Source organism: Pocillopora verrucosa, chromosome 5, assembly GCF_036669915.1.
Source record: "Pocillopora verrucosa isolate sample1 chromosome 5, ASM3666991v2, whole genome shotgun sequence".
Lineage (NCBI taxonomy): Eukaryota > Metazoa > Cnidaria > Anthozoa > Scleractinia > Pocilloporidae > Pocillopora > Pocillopora verrucosa.
In genome coordinates, this window is record NC_089316.1 from 24,411,717 (window position 1) to 24,428,734 (window position 17,018).

General features: G+C 39.5%; 1 protein-coding gene across 2 annotated transcripts; it reads right to left on the reverse strand.

Annotated features, from left to right (window-relative positions):
* Positions 1-1,385: 1,385 nt before the first annotated feature.
* LOC131778490 (adhesion G-protein coupled receptor D1-like) lies at positions 1,386-15,093 on the reverse strand. 2 transcript variants are annotated; one of them, XM_066166265.1, is made up of 8 exons: positions 14,963-15,093; positions 13,350-13,486; positions 12,356-12,498; positions 10,514-10,634; positions 2,701-2,789; positions 2,407-2,527; positions 2,097-2,138; positions 1,386-1,555 (listed from the first exon to the last, which is right to left on the reverse strand). In XM_066166265.1, exons 5-8 carry the CDS (start codon positions 2,751-2,753, stop codon positions 1,490-1,492), a joined length of 282 nt encoding a protein of 93 aa, XP_066022362.1. In that variant the 5' UTR covers positions 2,754-2,789; positions 10,514-10,634; positions 12,356-12,498; positions 13,350-13,486; positions 14,963-15,093; the 3' UTR covers positions 1,386-1,489. The 2 variants fall into 2 exon arrangements, 1 of the variants encoding a protein (XP_066022362.1); XR_010717435.1 differs by lacking the exons at positions 1,386-1,555; positions 2,097-2,138; positions 2,407-2,527; positions 2,701-2,789 and adding an exon at positions 5,402-6,204.
* Positions 15,094-17,018: the final 1,925 nt, after the last annotated feature.

The window sequence follows — 17,018 nt, forward strand, 5'->3', positions numbered from 1 at the left end:
GTTTGAATTCCAACAATTTAGAACGATGAGCGATGAGTCAGAAGCTCTTAGTGCGAGACGTTCTTGGATCATAGTGATGTGCTCTGTGGGCGAGACATTCCACTCTCCCAGTATCTCTCCACGCTCATGGAATAATTTATTATTTATTCTGGAATATTCGCTCGTCTTAGCTGCGATATATTCAGAGGTCAATCGAAGCTTGAAGCGTTTTGACCAATCACATTTGAGCAGTGCAGAGAGGAAAGTGCTTGTTTACTTCAGAATAATTCTTATTTTAACTTCTTCCGTCTTAATCGCACGCTTCGTCATCCATGTTTATTTATAAATGGGTATGACGTAGATTAGATTATTATAAACTGTTAAGCACATCTACATAATGGACTCCTTCTCTCCCTCATTGAATTTCCTCTGCAATGCTAAGTTTCACTATAGTGATATTTGAAAACCAGGCCCATCGAAATATTCTGCATTTCTATCGCTAAGCTTTTTCCTTTAAATTATATACTCTGCGTAAAAGTTCTTTAATCGTTGTTTAATGATGTGTGCCGAATAGTTTATAATCTCTTGGTTTATGCCATTTAAGGCTAACATTGTGCCAATTCAATTCCAAATTAATCGATGTGTTTTCGATTTAAAACGACACTCCTTATTTTAGGAATGCGAAAAAAAATGGGTACATGTAACTGATCCAAAAAAAGATCCAGTCATAAGGGGCTTTTTCCTGTTCTTTCTAAAGAAGTTGTTTACTTATTCAAACATTTACGTATCGATCCATTCATTTATTAAGCAACAGCTTTGAATGTCAGCGTTAGCTGCTAAGACTATTAGTATTATTTTTAACAGTACAATTTGAAAGACAAAAAGAGCATCATTTATCAACAGACCCAATTAATTTATTAAACAACTTGTAATATTCTTGCCAAGGAGCGACTCTTAAAGAAGTAGAATAATTATCCTTAAAGAGACAACCACAAACTATTTCTTTGCTCACCACTGACACAATCTCGAAGTTGTCTCCAAAGTAACTCGAGATTAACAATCTTCCACGGTTGCTCTCTCTCGGTATAGCTTTCTGAAAAGTCAGTCCCTCCCGACAACAATTACTACTGCTGCACGACTGTGTCCTTATGTACAAAGTATTCTCGCAAATTCCGGACGCTTACAACACAACGATATTGGTAGTGTTACATCATAACTATTTAACCTAGTAAAATACTCCAGAAAGTCCCTTGGTATGCATTTTTGCTTGACTGGGCATTCTCGAAATTTCTAGAAACCAATAGTTTCAGTCATTATTCATAGCTTATTATTTAAAGTAATAACAGTGTTTGGTGAGAAGTTTGTAAACTCAATGAGTGAAACATCGAATATGAAATAATCACGCAGTAAGAGCAGAAATTTAGCGCGCAAGAATCGAAAGATAAATACATTCAATTAAAGCTGCGTGCTAGAGTGCTTCTTAAAGAAAGACAATTCGTGATATCCTGGCTTAAATTCCCGCCTTGTCTGTAGTGGACTGTGTTCTTACTCGAAGGAAAGTCATCAAGATACTGAGCTGTTAGAAATTTGAATTTATAGATTAGTTTATTTCGATGAATCTTGCCTTCAAGTATACTATCGCCCAGAAAATAAACTTGTTATCGTAAAGAAGATAGATTACAATTACAGTTAGTTGATTGCTTAAACAATTACGAGAAGAAAAACCTCTTTTTAGCTGCAGATCGCAAGTCAGATCGATAGTAACCGACTTTATGCTGTTAACTAAGTGATAGCAATAAGTAATTGACTGTCATTTCCGGTTGGCTGGATCCAGTTATTTAAGTTAGGTGCGATTTCGATTAAAACTGAGCACAAGACTGCAATTTAACTGCCCATATATCCCCAACCTCACTTAGATTGACCTGTGAGCTCTTCCTTGTGGAGTTGCTCTTTATAGAAGATCGAAAAACGATGTTCATCTTTCTTTTGAAACGCTCTCTGATCTGCAGATAGACGAGCGACGCGAAACACATTCCTAGCACTAGTACTCGGATATCTCTCGAAAAACTAAAACTTGATGATATGGAGTTAACAATTAGTTTGTTTATTTTCCTTACCTGAGTGTTTCGCATGCAGTGTAGAGAGAAAATCAGGAAACCCTGCAGCATAAACATGATTTCAAGATCATTAATTTTTACAATATGCAAACAAATTAGACAAAATACCTATTAAGATTTCCAAGAGGAAAGAGAATTGCATGTCTTATAATTAAAAAAGAAGTCTGTCTTCTCTTGCATAGTTAACAAAATTGTTGTTTTTAAACTTCCAAAAAATATCATGTGACCATCGTAATGGTGTTTCACTTGGTTAGAAAGTAAAATAATGATAGATATTGAATGATTTTGGCAGTTACCATCGAACACTGACCTGAGCAGAGTTTAGTATGGTGAAGATGTGAACGAAAGTTTTATGTACAGGCGAGAGGAGACCGAATAGCCACGTGACACCCAGGAGGGGAATCATCACCACGCGTGTTTCGATACCCATTCTCGGAGTTAAAAGAAAACATTCATTAATTTTCCTTTGACAATTAATTTTCATTTTTAGATATCGTAATGCCTTACTGATTAAGGAATGAGGAAGTTAGGCGAATAGAGCCTCACAGGAGGACATGGCTGCCTCTTCCACTATTTTGTTTTAGTTTTATGTTGTGAATCTTACCGTATTTGTTGAAAATGGTTGTCTTCCCCAGTTGGCTGCAACAAATTGGTCATCTCCTTTATGACTTGTACGAGTATCAAGGTGTTGAGCTGAAGAATACAATTGGAATAAATTGATTATTTAGATATGATTATCGAATAGCCAAAGCTGGAGAGGATCCTTGCCAGAGACGTTACTAGTTTAATAACAAGCGTGGGATGAAGAGTAATTTACAGGGAATAGAGATCCCAACCGGGGAGCTTTGATTATCTGACAAAGTGCGAAAGAAATCGCAAACTTAAGTGTCTAAACTGAATGAAAAATTTCAATCTACTTCTCTTACTGCCCCTTTCATCTTGTTCAATGTTTTTTTTATGAGTTATTTGTGCGCGAAAAACATGTCTTGGTAAATCAATGTGAAACAGTAAGAAAACATAAACAAGGAAGGGGAAGAATCTTTTTTCTCATACTATGTAGTTAAAGTTCGAGAATTTATGTAATTTTGGTAGTTGAGTTTTTGAATGAAGAAATGTAAAATGGTTTCCGCGTTTACATAGCCTGATGTAAACACGCGGGAGGTTGGGAGAACACGAGATAAGCGTAGGAAACCACGACGCGAAGCGGTGGTTTCCAGCTTATCGAGTGCTCTTCCAACCTCCCAAGTGTTTACATCAGGCTATGTAAACACGGAAACCATTTTACATTTCTTTTATAAAATAACTAATGAAAGAGGAACGAAAACCGTGTTTACGTACGCTTATGCAAAATGGTTTTATGGCCAATCAGAGCGCGCCTACTATTTGAATTATTTTATAATATCAATTATTTCCTCGTTGAGCTGCACCTCCCCCGCCCCCTACACTTCCTTCTTCCTCTCCCACCTGAACAGACTTAGAAAAAACGTAAATTAAATGTGAATGCAAGTTATCATAAATGTCCAACTGGAGATACACAGTTAACCTTATAAAGTTGTTACCGGAAAGTTTGTCGAAAAAAAAGAGCAAAAATTTAAAGTGCACGCGACAATCTCAAAAGATTATCTGGGTAACGGTAATTAATACGGACATAAAAAGTAAGGATAAATTAATTAGTGTTAGTTTGTTCTTTTTTTCGTTTTCATACAGTTTAGAATTTAAATTCAGTGTTTTAAATAAAATAGGTTAATCAAACCCATGATGCCTCGTCCTTAAATTAAAATTTTCTTAGCCTTCCCCGAAATCCTGAGGTCAAGTCTAACCATGACATAAAAGCTACCCGCAATACCTTTCGGGGTTATCCCTTGCACTTCCGACATGCTTTCTTCCGACAGCCTTTCTGGAAAGAACTGTATTTATTTTTTGTCTTTCTCAGAGGGCGCAGTAACGAATCCTGTAATCTTACTGGCCATAAGTGCGGTCCGAATTTTTCTTACTCTGCCCACTGGCACGGTATCGCTTGCGCAAGCCCCGCACTACATGCCTAACTTTGTTGCTATTTTTCCTAAATACATTTCGTTTTGCCGGCTGGGCAGTATTTTTCAGCAAATTATTTGACAGAAAATCAAGCCGATTAACAACTTGTTGATCCTCAATTTCTCTCTCTCAAATCACTTTGGTTGCCAGCCAAAAAATTTGGTTTTTAAATGAATTTTGGTAGCAAGTATGTCATTAAATGGGTTGACGCGCGGCCTAAAAACCATTTGTGACTAACCTAAACCTTCAGTAGAAGAAGCTCAGAAAGTTAAAAGGTGAGGTATTTCTTTACAATTGAAATTATTAGTGGAAATTTCATTTATCATATATCTGAATCTCTCAAACAAGTTGTTCATTAAAAACCAGTGAGCGAAGTCTTCTATACTTTAAATACGCTTTCGGTAAGTCGTTGCAAGTGCGTTCAAATCGGACAGTCGCTTCCGTAATTTCACAACAGAATACGAAGGAATTCAGCAATAAAAAGCTGCATTAAAATTCCCCTTTTGATGAAAGACTAGAGTTACTCGCGTGATTGCACTAAACAAACGAGCAAACTCCCATAACTTCAAAATATACTTTTAAATTTAATTACAATTACTTTCACGTAAGTTTATTTGCCAAACCAGCGCCGTTGTTGTTGTTGTCCTTTTTTCTTACGCGCCCTCTAATTGATAGGTGTCAGATTGTGACAGATACTTGTGAAACAAATGTTTCAAAGTTTTTTTAAAGAAGCCTTTTAAATCACTTTTTTCAATACACAAATAAAAATATTTCGGTGAAGCCTCTCTTTAATTTGCATTACCTCAGTCTGTTTCGACTACAATTTACTCGCTCAAAATTTGTTCAGTTCACGGAGGATCTTGCCGTAATTACAGCACTAACTCATTAGGGTTCTTTTGGAAAATATTTCGTCGAGTGTGGAGAAATTCTGTACAGTAAATGGTGTTAACCCGGGGGTTACATGTAATAGTGTAGTTTGATCGTTCGGCTGAGTGTAGTCCTAAGAAGGACTGTTGTCGGTAGTGGTGACTGACGTTTCGACAACCTGAGGTAAGCCCTGACGACAACTCACTACGGAGAGCAGTTTACAGGAAACCGACATATACCTACAAATTACTGGACGAGTCATTCTACAACCCGACATCACACAGAACCACAACTATCAGGACTCTCACACGACGAGCGCAACTAGTATGCAACACGACAGACAGCTTCTGCACTAACCTAGTCTATAGAACAACATACAGCACAACAGAAATTCATGGAGAATATTGGATTATGGCCTGAGTGTAACGCCATAACGCCACTTTATTAAAGCAGATAATAATAACATCTACAAAAAGAGAGACTGAAAATGTAAACTAGAGAAAGCCGTGCCGGGGGGGCAAACCCTGTGGGAAAAACGGATAGGAAATCTGAGGAGGGCCAGGCACGACTTAGCCCCCCGCCGAGACTACTAATTAAATAATTTATCGTAAGCAAACGAAATCCGAAACTAAAGAGCAATAGATCGAGCAACTTTTAAGCGATCATTAACAGTGTGCTTAATGTGCCTGTTCTTTGAAATGGCAAATTTCCAGCCTGCGTGCGTGTCCAGCAGATCAGCAGAAATACTCCTACACGCAGGATTTCAAGCGGCGCCAGACTTGATACTATGCGTGCCATAACTAGCGATGTCATCTACAAATGGCTTAACGTATTTCCTAAATTCCTCTCTAAGCGTCGTGTACGAAACGCCTTTAGTAGCATGAAAATACTCCTTAGACTTAGATTAAACAATTCGTCTAACGAGGGAGGAGGATAACTCAGTAGATGAAGGAAGAAGCTTGAGTAACCTCTCGGTAATAGAAACCGGGCGAGTAACCTTATGAGACCTTGCTAGGAGGGATGTATGGCCCTCCCGCCAATCTTAGGAGCTGCCCATTTACGCCACTTCAGCCAGCCAGATCTGTATTTCTGCTCGGAGGAAGGAGCCCTGGACTCCAACTGTAAATGGAGAAGGTTGGAACAAGCCTACGCAAAGATAGATCGACCAGAGAATTTGCGTCACGCCAAATCCCCGATTGCAGAACATCTACAAGAAATAAAATAAAATAAAATAAAATAAAAGTAAGCAAAAAACAAAAGGTAGAATAACATAAAAAAGAGATACATAATACAAACAGAAAATGGGATGCCACAAAAACCATCAAAACGGCCCAAGAGATACTGCCAAATCAGGCAAAACACAATAAAATAGCAAACGCGACGTAAAAACAATTTAGCCCAGAACACAGAACAAGAGGTCTTCTATACAAAGAAGCTCAAACACTACCTTAACAAAAGACTTGAACGGAGAAGAGCTGTCATGCAAAAAGGGCCAAAAATAGGCCGAAGGCCACTGTGGAACGATCAGAGTGCCGTAACCAGAGCACGGCGAGAGAGCTCTAACAGAAGGGACGATCGCACTCACAGGAGGGCAGACCCAATTGTTCTCGTCTCGCCAATCCTAGGCCAAGGCGTCAACGCCGCTGCAGCCGGGGGAGGAAAATTTATAATTGAACCTAGGAACCTGGGCGTTGTAATGCGACGCAAACCGATCGATTGTGTGAGGGCCCCATTTGGCGTCAATCACACGAAATACAGAAGGGTTGACGGACCAGTCATCTTTGTCAACAAATCTGCTGAGAAAATCTGCCCTTTCATTAAGTGACCTTGGGATCCATTGCGCTTCCAGAATGATGCTGTTAACAAGACAGAGATTAAAAATGTCCATGGCCAGAGCCTGGAGATTAATTTTGGAGCTTCCGATAGCAACAATTCTGGCGGCGCCCTGATTATCAGTAAAGATTTTAACTCTCTTGTGTTTCAATTAAGCAACGTAGGAAAGCAATAAGAAATAAATAGCTTTCAGTTCGCGGAACGTAGAACTTTGGCCGATATCCTCGGGTTCCCACATGCCGCTGAAAACGGTGCCGTCTAGAAAAGCTGAAAAAGCAGGCACTACTAAGGCCGAAAGGAAGAACTGCAAAGGTAAAATATCTAACAACGCCGGAAAAAGGCCAAGCAAAACCGAGATACTTTTGGTGATCAAGACAAATATCAACATGATGTAGCCGGACTTAAGGTCCCATGTAAAAAAACCAGTGTTCTTCATCCAGAACTTGGGATAGCGAGCGCAAGTCTTCATATTTGAATCTGGGTTTAACTAAACAATTGTTGACGCACCTAAGATCAATAAGGAGACGCAACTTCTTTCCTTCCGCGACTGTTAAAGGATTCATGCAGAACGGAGGAACGACATGCTCAACAATACAACCATTACTAAGTAGCTCGGTAATTGCTTCGGCCAGAAATTCTGGATGCTGAAGCGCAGATCTGTTGTTCTTTAGAAAGCACTGTGAGGGATACTAGGCAAAAGGTAACCTGTAACCTCGCCTAATCATGTCAAGCACAAAATCTGAAGCATCTAATGCTTCAACCCAGAAGTTAAGCAAGGACTTCAAACGACCTTTGACGCCATTGCTACCGCCTTTACCACTAAATTCGTCGCTACAGGAAGACAATAAATCTAAAAAATCACACTCAACTTGCTGGGCATCAGCATTATCAGTGATCACCAAACCGCCCTCTTGTCAATCACGGCGAGCGCTACTCTTTGAAGTGTCCGCAAGTTTCGTGCGTGTCAAGCTCAAATGACCAAAACCTCCACACTGAAAAAGGGGAACTCACAATTGCATGAAAATAAAATCCACAGCATAAAAATAAAAGAAGTAGCGTGGAGTAGCGTGTGGCGTTAGCAGACCCGAAGGAAGATCACTAACTGACAACAGCTCTATATACGACACGCAAATAACGCGTATTGCGTAACTGAAACACCTAATTGTCTAACACAATAGACTGCCAAATACAGAACATGCAGAAAACAAATATCTGCTAAACGTACCGCACATATTTTAATATTCTGCACTAACTTAGTCTATAAAACAACATACAGCAAAACAGCAATTCATGGAGAATATTGGATTATGGCCTGAGTGTAACGCCATAATCGACGAGGTAAAAACAAAGCCAGTATAACGAGAAAGAGTAGGCTACTTATCTTAAAACAAGGCCCCAAACGACGAGCTGGTCTAGCTTCCGAACGAGAAGCCAAATCCTTAGACGAGAATCTCGACGAAGAAGCCGCGCGAAATACAGAGAAGGAACCACTTCCTTTCTCGTCAGAACGGACACGACGACGCTTCTCTTTATTATGGGCGGCCGTCACCACCAAAAATACAAGGATGTCAAATAAATCAGCAAATACAAAGCTGGTCTAAGGATCGGCTGCAGGATAGCACAGCGAATATACCGTTTGTGTGTACGCTGTACCACTCGACATTACGCTGAGCCATTTCACGCAACGCTACACTGTTTGTATGTACGCTGCACCATTCGACATTACGCTGAGCCATTTCACGCAACGCTACACCGTTTGTGCCTACGCTGTGCTATTCGACATTACCCTGAGCCATTTCAAGCAACGCCACACCGTTTGGTATGTGCACTGTACTATTCGACATTGCGCTGAGCCATTTCACGCAACGCTACACCGTATGTGTGCACACTGAACAATTCGACATTACGCTGAGCCATTTGACTCAACGCTACACCGTTTGTGTACTGTATTGCAAAAGAGTGCTAAGCTATTCGCAATTGAGCTAGTCCATTTCATAATTTCATGTTCCAACTCGACATAGGCAACTAGACCGTTTATCAATTGGCTAAACTATCCATGTTTAGGGTGTTCTGTTTCATGAAGGAAAACTAAACCGTCGATAATTTGGCCACGCCATTCCTTTATTAGCTATGCTATCCTGCAGCCGATCCTTAGACCAGCTTTGTATTTGCTGATCTATTTGACATCCTTGTATTTTTGGTGGTGACGGCCGCCCATACACTTTATTGGTTTTTCTCCCGGCTCTCCTCTCGGCCTGGTAAATTCTCTTCTCGTCGTCAGAGTCAGAGGCGAGTTCGTCAGACAAATATTCGTTAACAGTCGCCCATCCACATCCGCTCTCGTCAGCTAGCTTAATGCCTTTAACACGCTTGGAAACTAATTCAGTACCTGACTCCAGGGCAACTTTAACTTTCTCGTACAATTTCTGCTTGAGAGCGTCGGATGCTTCGTCTAGTTTATCCATCACCTGGAGAAAATGATCCAACTGCTGCTGGTTTCCTTTCCTTTTGCAGGTACATTGATCGCGCCGAGCTCTCTTGACTGCTTGATCAACGGACGAGCTGTTCTCCTCGGAAAATCGCTTCGCGAAATCGCTAAGCTTAGATTCAAGAACCTTAGTGAGGTTATCGGCTAAAGAACCCATCGATTCAGAAACGGCAGACTGTATAGCAGCAGCGACAGAAGGATCTAAAACTCCATCGCTCCGACTAGAACATGCCCTAGCTTCCTCAGAGTCGCTCATGCTAAAGAACAGTGGAGTAGCGTGTGGCGTTAGCAGACCCGAAGGAAGATCACTAACGACACGCAATTGACGCGTACTGCGCAACTAAAACACCTAATTGTATAACACAATAAGAATACCAAATACAGAACGTGCAGAAAACAAATATCTTCTAAACTACGTACCGCAGATATTTTGGTGTTATCTGACGAGAACAAGTACCTTAACCGTGTTTTTTCCAAGAACAACTATAACGAGGACTTCATCCGACGATACACTCACCGACCTTAACTACTACTACCGAAGCTAACGACAACGCAACTCCTACGACCACAGCAACTATACCGCACATAAAGGGCATATCTGAAAACATCTCGCGCATCCTACAACCATTCAATATCCGCGTCGCTCACAAACCCATTTCCACGTTACGCCAGTTACTGACTAACGTCAAAGACCAAGACGAACCGAGGAACAGACAGGGACTGGATTATAAGATCAACTGCTCCGACCGGCACGCCTCCTAAATCGGTGAGACCGGCAGAAACCTCAAAGCCAGACTGACTGAACACAAACGAGCGACGAAGAAAGGCGATGTCTACAATCACATTGCTGGACAACACCGACTTACGAACCACACTATTGACTGGGACTCTGCGCAATGCCTAACCCACAACACCAACTACTTTCAACGACTGACTCTGGAAAGCTAGTTTACTAACTTGGAACAGACTCCTCTCATACTGTGTTCCCTATTTACCAGGACATGTGTACAAAACATGATCCAAAATTAACACAAACATCACTTCTTTCAAAGCCAAGAGTAGTACTCCACATTAGAGTAATATTTGAATTAAGTATTGGCAATTGTAGAGTTCTGAGAACTGTATTTGATAATTAAAAAACAAACTCACAGTCTGATTAAATTGGTATTCATAAACAAAGTAATAGCTAGCTCACCTGTTCGTAACATAAAGAAAACCCAGCAAGGACCCAACCAATCTGTTGTCAGTTGTCAGACAGGCAAAAAATGGGTAGAACAGGATCCTGTATACAAGAACAGCGACAATATTCTGAAAAACTAATTAAAACAGAGGAATTAATTTTTTTTTCTGCTAGCTCATGTTGAGTGTTGGACTGCTGTGCAGGTAAAGGGGGTAAGTTTGTATAGAAACTGTGGTGCTGCATCAGGAGGAGAGTATAACAGGGTAATTTAGTATTATTGACTGAGTTGATAGTGGAAATTGGCCACTTTATAGAGTTTAAAAGCTGACGTTTTGTGCGCAATAGCCCTTCATCAGAGCAGTTGGAGGAACTGTGGGTTGTGTGTGTATTTATAGGCAGAAAATGGAGCTATGCTATTGGTGGGAATATGGTGATGAGAAAACAAGAATAAATTAGTTAAATGAAAAGCATTCATTGATACCATGTGGCTTAAGAATGCCTGTTTGAAAGATAAATTTTGTTCTGGAGTTTTGCGGCCCTCCGAACTGCCTTATATAAATGTATAGGGGAAGGCTGCGAAGTGCCATATGCTGCCCAGAATGATTAGGGAGATTAAAGTATCTAGCAACCGGTTTGGATGTGTCCTTGTCATTTCTTTTTACATTGCAAAGGTGTTATGGCTGTGTTGGTAGTTGAAGGTTCAAGCCCCAGACCACAACAACACTCAGGGTCTTAAAATAACTGAGGGGAATGTGCTGCCTTTGATACAAATGGTTAGACGTTCTAGTCTTCTTGGCTAAGGATGATAAACCATAGGCCCTATACTCTCCTACATCTTCTCTGTACTGGTTATAAGTGTGGGACATTAACCCTTTATCTCCCAGAAATGATTAACAGGTAACTTCTCCCTATAATATCCACACATTATCCTGCAAACAGGTGATGAGAATACCCACACTTCTCAGGTAGAAGGTGTTTTCTTAATCCACCAGAAAAGTTCTCATAACTGATGAATATGCAATTGTGCAGCAGCTAGAGGGGAGAATTAATTAATAATCAGATCTTGAGAGTTAAAGAGTAAAAGAACTTAGACTTCAACAAAGAGTAACGAATGTGGCTCCCAGTGTGGTCATCTGGCCTTGTTATTATTTATAGAGGCCCACATTTAAACCTGCTTTTAAAAGCCAAACTGAGCCAGCCTGTCTAAATATTCCAAATAAATAACTTTAATATCAAGTTCACACCCTCATCACAAATGGAGGCTAGGTGCCCAAGGGGCCCAGGAGCTGCAACTACAGTCACACCCCAAGGTGCTAGAACACCAACTGGCCTATCCAACGCTAAACTGGCAGCTTGCTGAAATAGATCTTGCAAAAGAAATCCTGCAATAAGGGTTGGGGGGGGGGGAAACACCAAGAACTGCTATCCTCAAGGACAAGAATCCCATGCTACAGAACAGCAAACACAACACAGGCACATGGTGGAACAACACATGCACTGATAAGGTATACTGCTGGATGAGGACAGCCCCAGGGCCTTAACATCCAAAGGAGTACTGCTGCAAACTCTGGAGAATGCAACAAATACTGCACGGATGCTAACAGCTGGCTAAGACACAAACCAAATGCCTGAAAACCCTGACAATGCATGTATTTCCTCTTAGTCATTTAAACTGTATGTTAAATTCTATATAACTATATTAAAATTTGTTCATAAACTAATACTGGCCCACAGCAACTGAGTTAACCTAGAGCTACTATAGTCTTTAAAATGATTTTAACAGTGAGAGAAAAAACAAAGCAAAACAAACAACACTCAATTTGTTCAAAATCGGGTTGCCATGGTATGACCACTTACCCTGCACCCATCCAGCTGGGTCAGGCATCTGAAAAATTCCATTTTTTGGTTGTAAAAACATATTCAGGCATGTGCTGGAAGTGGCTCCAAACACAACAGCAATGGTGAATCTGTTGCCAAAATCACTTAAAAAATCAAATGGTCTGAAAGGAAACCACACAAACATTAGTAAAACAGTGGCACCCAAATAGCTCACTTAAAAATACACTTCCATTAAACCCATTCAATAAAGGAATGCCTCATATTATTGCACTGTGTTTATATTCTAACTGAAATGGCACAATTTCCTGATAGATCAGGGGTGGGGGAGTTTTTGGGTCAATTTTTGCTGCGTATTTACCACTGGCCTCTCAGAAAACCTGCCCCATTATAGTCTACCCTGTGGCCAATTATACACCTCATCTGCTAAGTGAGTCACTTTACGAAAAGTGTTATTTTTGTGATCCCATCTACCCATGTGCTGCTGGCCTCTTGGAATACCTGCCCTATTATAGTCTATTCTGTGGCCAACTATAAACCCCATCTGCTAAGTTAGTCACTTTACCAGAAATGTAATTTTTGCAATCCCAACTTAGTCAATTTCTGTTTATACATGTAGATGCATCTATCTAGCTAAAACCAAGTCTTTTAAGTAGGTCATGATCCTAAAATGAAGCAACACATTTGTTTACTTGAATTTAGAACACTTTACTTTTCATCTTCAGTGCACTAATATTCTGGTACATTTCAATCTAATTTGAATCTTCATGTTTGTAAATCCTTATTTTGATGTACGAAAATTTTCCAGATAGTTCCCACTCTAGTAACTCTATTGAAAATGTAACCCCATTTTAGCTAAGTGAGTCATGAAAATGCCACCCAAACCAGCAGCACATCCCTGTGCCTTTATTACAAGTAGCAACTTTTTTGAAAAAAAGTACATGTAGCTGGGTGTCACTTAGACTTAGGTACAACTACTTAAAAGTACACAATGATCAGACTATATGTTGCTGACCTTCAATATAAGCCTTGACCTTTTTGCTCTATTAATCAATTCTGTACTCACATCAGCAAACCAGGATATCCATTGCAGTTTTGAAGTCCAGATTTGACCCTTTGCTTGACAAAGGCCAGTATAAAAATAATGACAAGCTTAAAAATAATAATACATGTAATAATTATTATCAATTGCAGAGAGGGACACTTATTCCAGAGGGGGTGCTTTTTGGAATGAGGGCGCTAAACCAAATCATTGAAACTTCAGTATTTCAGTTACAGCTGGAGGAAGACAGCAGAGATCAAACAGACTCTCCTAGATAACTGTGGGGCACCTAAATTGATAATTTTTGAGATTGAAAACCCTTCAACATGTCTCAAAAAAAAAAATTACAAAGACATCTTTGGATTAAAATAAATTTGTTACATTTTTAGGATTCAAGAAGAAAAAACAGGTGTTACAGAACACTAAAAATTCATGCTTGAATGGAAAATTTAAAAGTTAATACATGATAATACAGACAAAGGCAGGATCAAGCTGTCTGACACAGACACCCCAACTTTCAGCCCACATTCCCCTCACTTTTAGTTCCAAATTCAAGTGTGAAGTGAGAAAGACAACAGCACTTATTTCAAGAAAGATAAAATAAAAATTAAAAGAATTCCTCATACAATTTCAAAAGAAATAACTAAACATGGTCTACTCTAATTTAAGACACGGAACAGAACGAAAAGGAAGATCTGTAATTTTAGAAAGAGAGATTATCAATTTGCAAAGCAAGAATCCCCGTGGAACTCCACTGTACGGAAGGATGAGAGGGTCCATTAGAAACCTCAAAGCTGTCGAAAAAATCATCCACAACTGCAAACCCGCAAAACCGCCAAAAAAAAAAACTCGATCAGAAACATGCTGCAAACCAACTTTAGTCGCGCGATATTTTTCAGGGACGGTGTCTGATGTCACACAATCGAATTATTCATCGACTACGAACATCGATGCCTGACACCTTGGAAATTGTACAGCTGCAGCCTCACGGAATTTTAATTTGAATTATAGATTTGCATTTTATGGCGAAATGGCGCAGTCCTTCCTATAAATACAGAAGATTGATCTCTTCGCGAACGTAGTGAAAATTCAGCCAAGAACACCACGGAGATGTTCATATTTTCAGTTCGTTTCGTTTCGTTTGGCAAATTACAGTAAGCCCTAAAAAATTCCGGAGATATGGTCGATTCTAGTTTTACAATTGAGACTGAATGCATTGTATGACATCAGATCCTTGAAAGACAGGCGCAAGGACAGTGTTACAAACGTTAACTCTTTAACTCAGTTGTATCCAATCCTGCGCATAAACTCCATCATCTGCTACCAGTCAAGCAGATAAAATTTACAAACCAGTGTAATTTTAAGTTTAGGGAAATGCGCACTAATCGTAACACGACCACATTTGCTCCATCCAAGTCCAATCGGTAGAACTTTCATACGTATTCTTTTTGCTATAGAGTCTTTTCATATTACATGATATTGTTTTGAATGACAGCGTATAAAAGAACCAAATCGCAGAACGAGCGGGCGCGAATCTAGAGCGCATTCATTCATGAAAATATCGACATCCACAACAGAGTACGTACCCCTGAGAAGTGTTCTCCGTGGATCCATTTGCCGTTTTCAAAGTAATCTATTGGGGTAACTGCACGTGGTTCAACTTCCCTCGTCTGACAGCTCCTTTCATTTGGTTCCGTGAATTAAAATTAGATTATGGTTATCTTAGGACCTATTGTCTTTCTCGGAAGAGAAATAGCAGGAGTCTGGAAGCTAGCTAGGTAGGTTGACCGCTGACTAAAGTACAGGAGATTTTCAAAGAAATCAAGCGCGGCAAAGATTCTACTGCGAAGTCATTATCGAAACAAGATGTAGGAAAGAGCCGAACGAAAACCAAGGTAAGTAATGGATAATGTTGTAGCATTTGAGAGAGAAAGCTATTTGTGTTATCAGGGAATTCGACTTCAGAGGTGACGGAGGAAAGATCTGCCCATATCACAGCCCCTGTCTGACTGAATCGATCATCATGTACATGTGTGTCTATATACTCGGGTGCAATTCACATTCCCATCTATCTTCTCGGGGAGGGGGGCGGGAGAACGCCTTATTTCGCCAAAATTGGTATTTATTGCCATACATGGTAAAATTTCCTTTGTCTTGAATCTTTTATTCAGCACATGGTAGATAATTTTACAACATGTTTTAACCAAGAGTTTCATTCCACTACATATATCTAACCCAAGGTATCTTTCTGGACTGGAATGTGAGAAATGGGGTGGTACTGTGTGTTAACTAACTTTGTAGGTGTAACTTTCAATAGTTTGTCTGAGTATGTCAGGGTAGCTGAGTGAGGCTGATAAGTTACAGTGTTTTGCCTTTTTTTTTTATCTTAAACAGGGTTGTAAAATGAAGAAATTTTGTCTTCGTCCTTAAATTCCCAAGATCTGTTTGCTAATTCTCCTCACTAGTTGTTGCACATTTCCTTGTACAGTTGTGATCCTGAAAGGCAGAACGGACTCTAACAGAAAACTGTTTGAATGGCAAACTGCACGGATGACGAACAGTTAACAAATGGTCCTTGAAACATTCATGGTTTGCCTGACCATTCAAATGGGTGAATAAATTATTTGAACATTCAAACAGATGTCACAATATTTCAAACAGATGCTAATGTTTTTCAGAAATTGTATGCAAACCATTCAAATGGTTTGTCGAACACTTTGAACTGATTTTTTTAGTCATTCGAATGGATAACGAATGGTTTACCCATTTGAACAGATAACTGTTAGTGTCTGTTTTGCCTTTCATGGTCACATTTGTCTTAGGAATTTTTTGTTAGATCAAGATCACAACTTTTTCATAACTCTTTTGTTGGATATTGTATGGATATTCTAGGGAGAAGTTACATGTTAATTATGTCTGAGAGTTAAAGGGTTAAACAGTGTGTTGTGATACACTGCCACCTAAATTTCACTCAAGTTCAAAATATCTTGGATATTAGCATTCCCTACTAATTTATTCAAACTGCAGCTAACTAAGTCTGCAGAGCAGTTGCAGTATGTAATACTAATGCTTATTTCATGATTTTGACAAGTACTGGTTAATTTTCATTTATCCAGACTGAAGGGAAAATGAAATTGTTGATTAACTTGAAAGGTAATTGATAAAGAAACCTTGAGACTTCACCTTACCCAGACTATTTTTTCCACAAGCCTGGTATAACCAACACACCAACAATAAGTTTTAGAGGAGTTTAATTTCCTGACAATTTGACTGAACTCTTCTATTTACATGCCATTGCCAGTGGTTTCAAAGTAAAGTATTACAAACATAATATATCAAGAATGGAACGACTAATTACAAGATTGGAAATAACAAAGGAAATACAAATAACAAGAAATAATATTATGTATAACATAGACAATACTAATAACATGGCAAACATGGGTCACTCAATGAAAGAGCAATTAACCTGGCGATTTTGGAATACAGCTGGCATAAGAACATAGCTGCAATTACCTTTTAACTGGAGCTTACACCTTTTTCATTTGCATGATCTATGTGAAAGTTAAAATTATATGGATAGCTGTGCAGAGGGGGATTAGTTTCTACACCTGGTGTCCTCTCTTGATTTTCGGAGCTGAA

Coding starts and splice junctions, on each gene's coding strand:
- LOC131778490 (XM_066166265.1), bottom strand. CDS start 2,753: ATGACCAATTTGTTGCAGCCAACTGGGGAAGACAACCATTTTCAACAA. Junction 2,528..2,700: donor AACCATTTTCAACAAATACG/GTAAGATTCACA, acceptor TTTAACTCCGAG/AATGGGTATCGAAACACGCG. Junction 2,139..2,406: donor CCATACTAAACTCTGCTCAG/GTCAGTGTTCGA, acceptor TTTATGCTGCAG/GGTTTCCTGATTTTCTCTCT.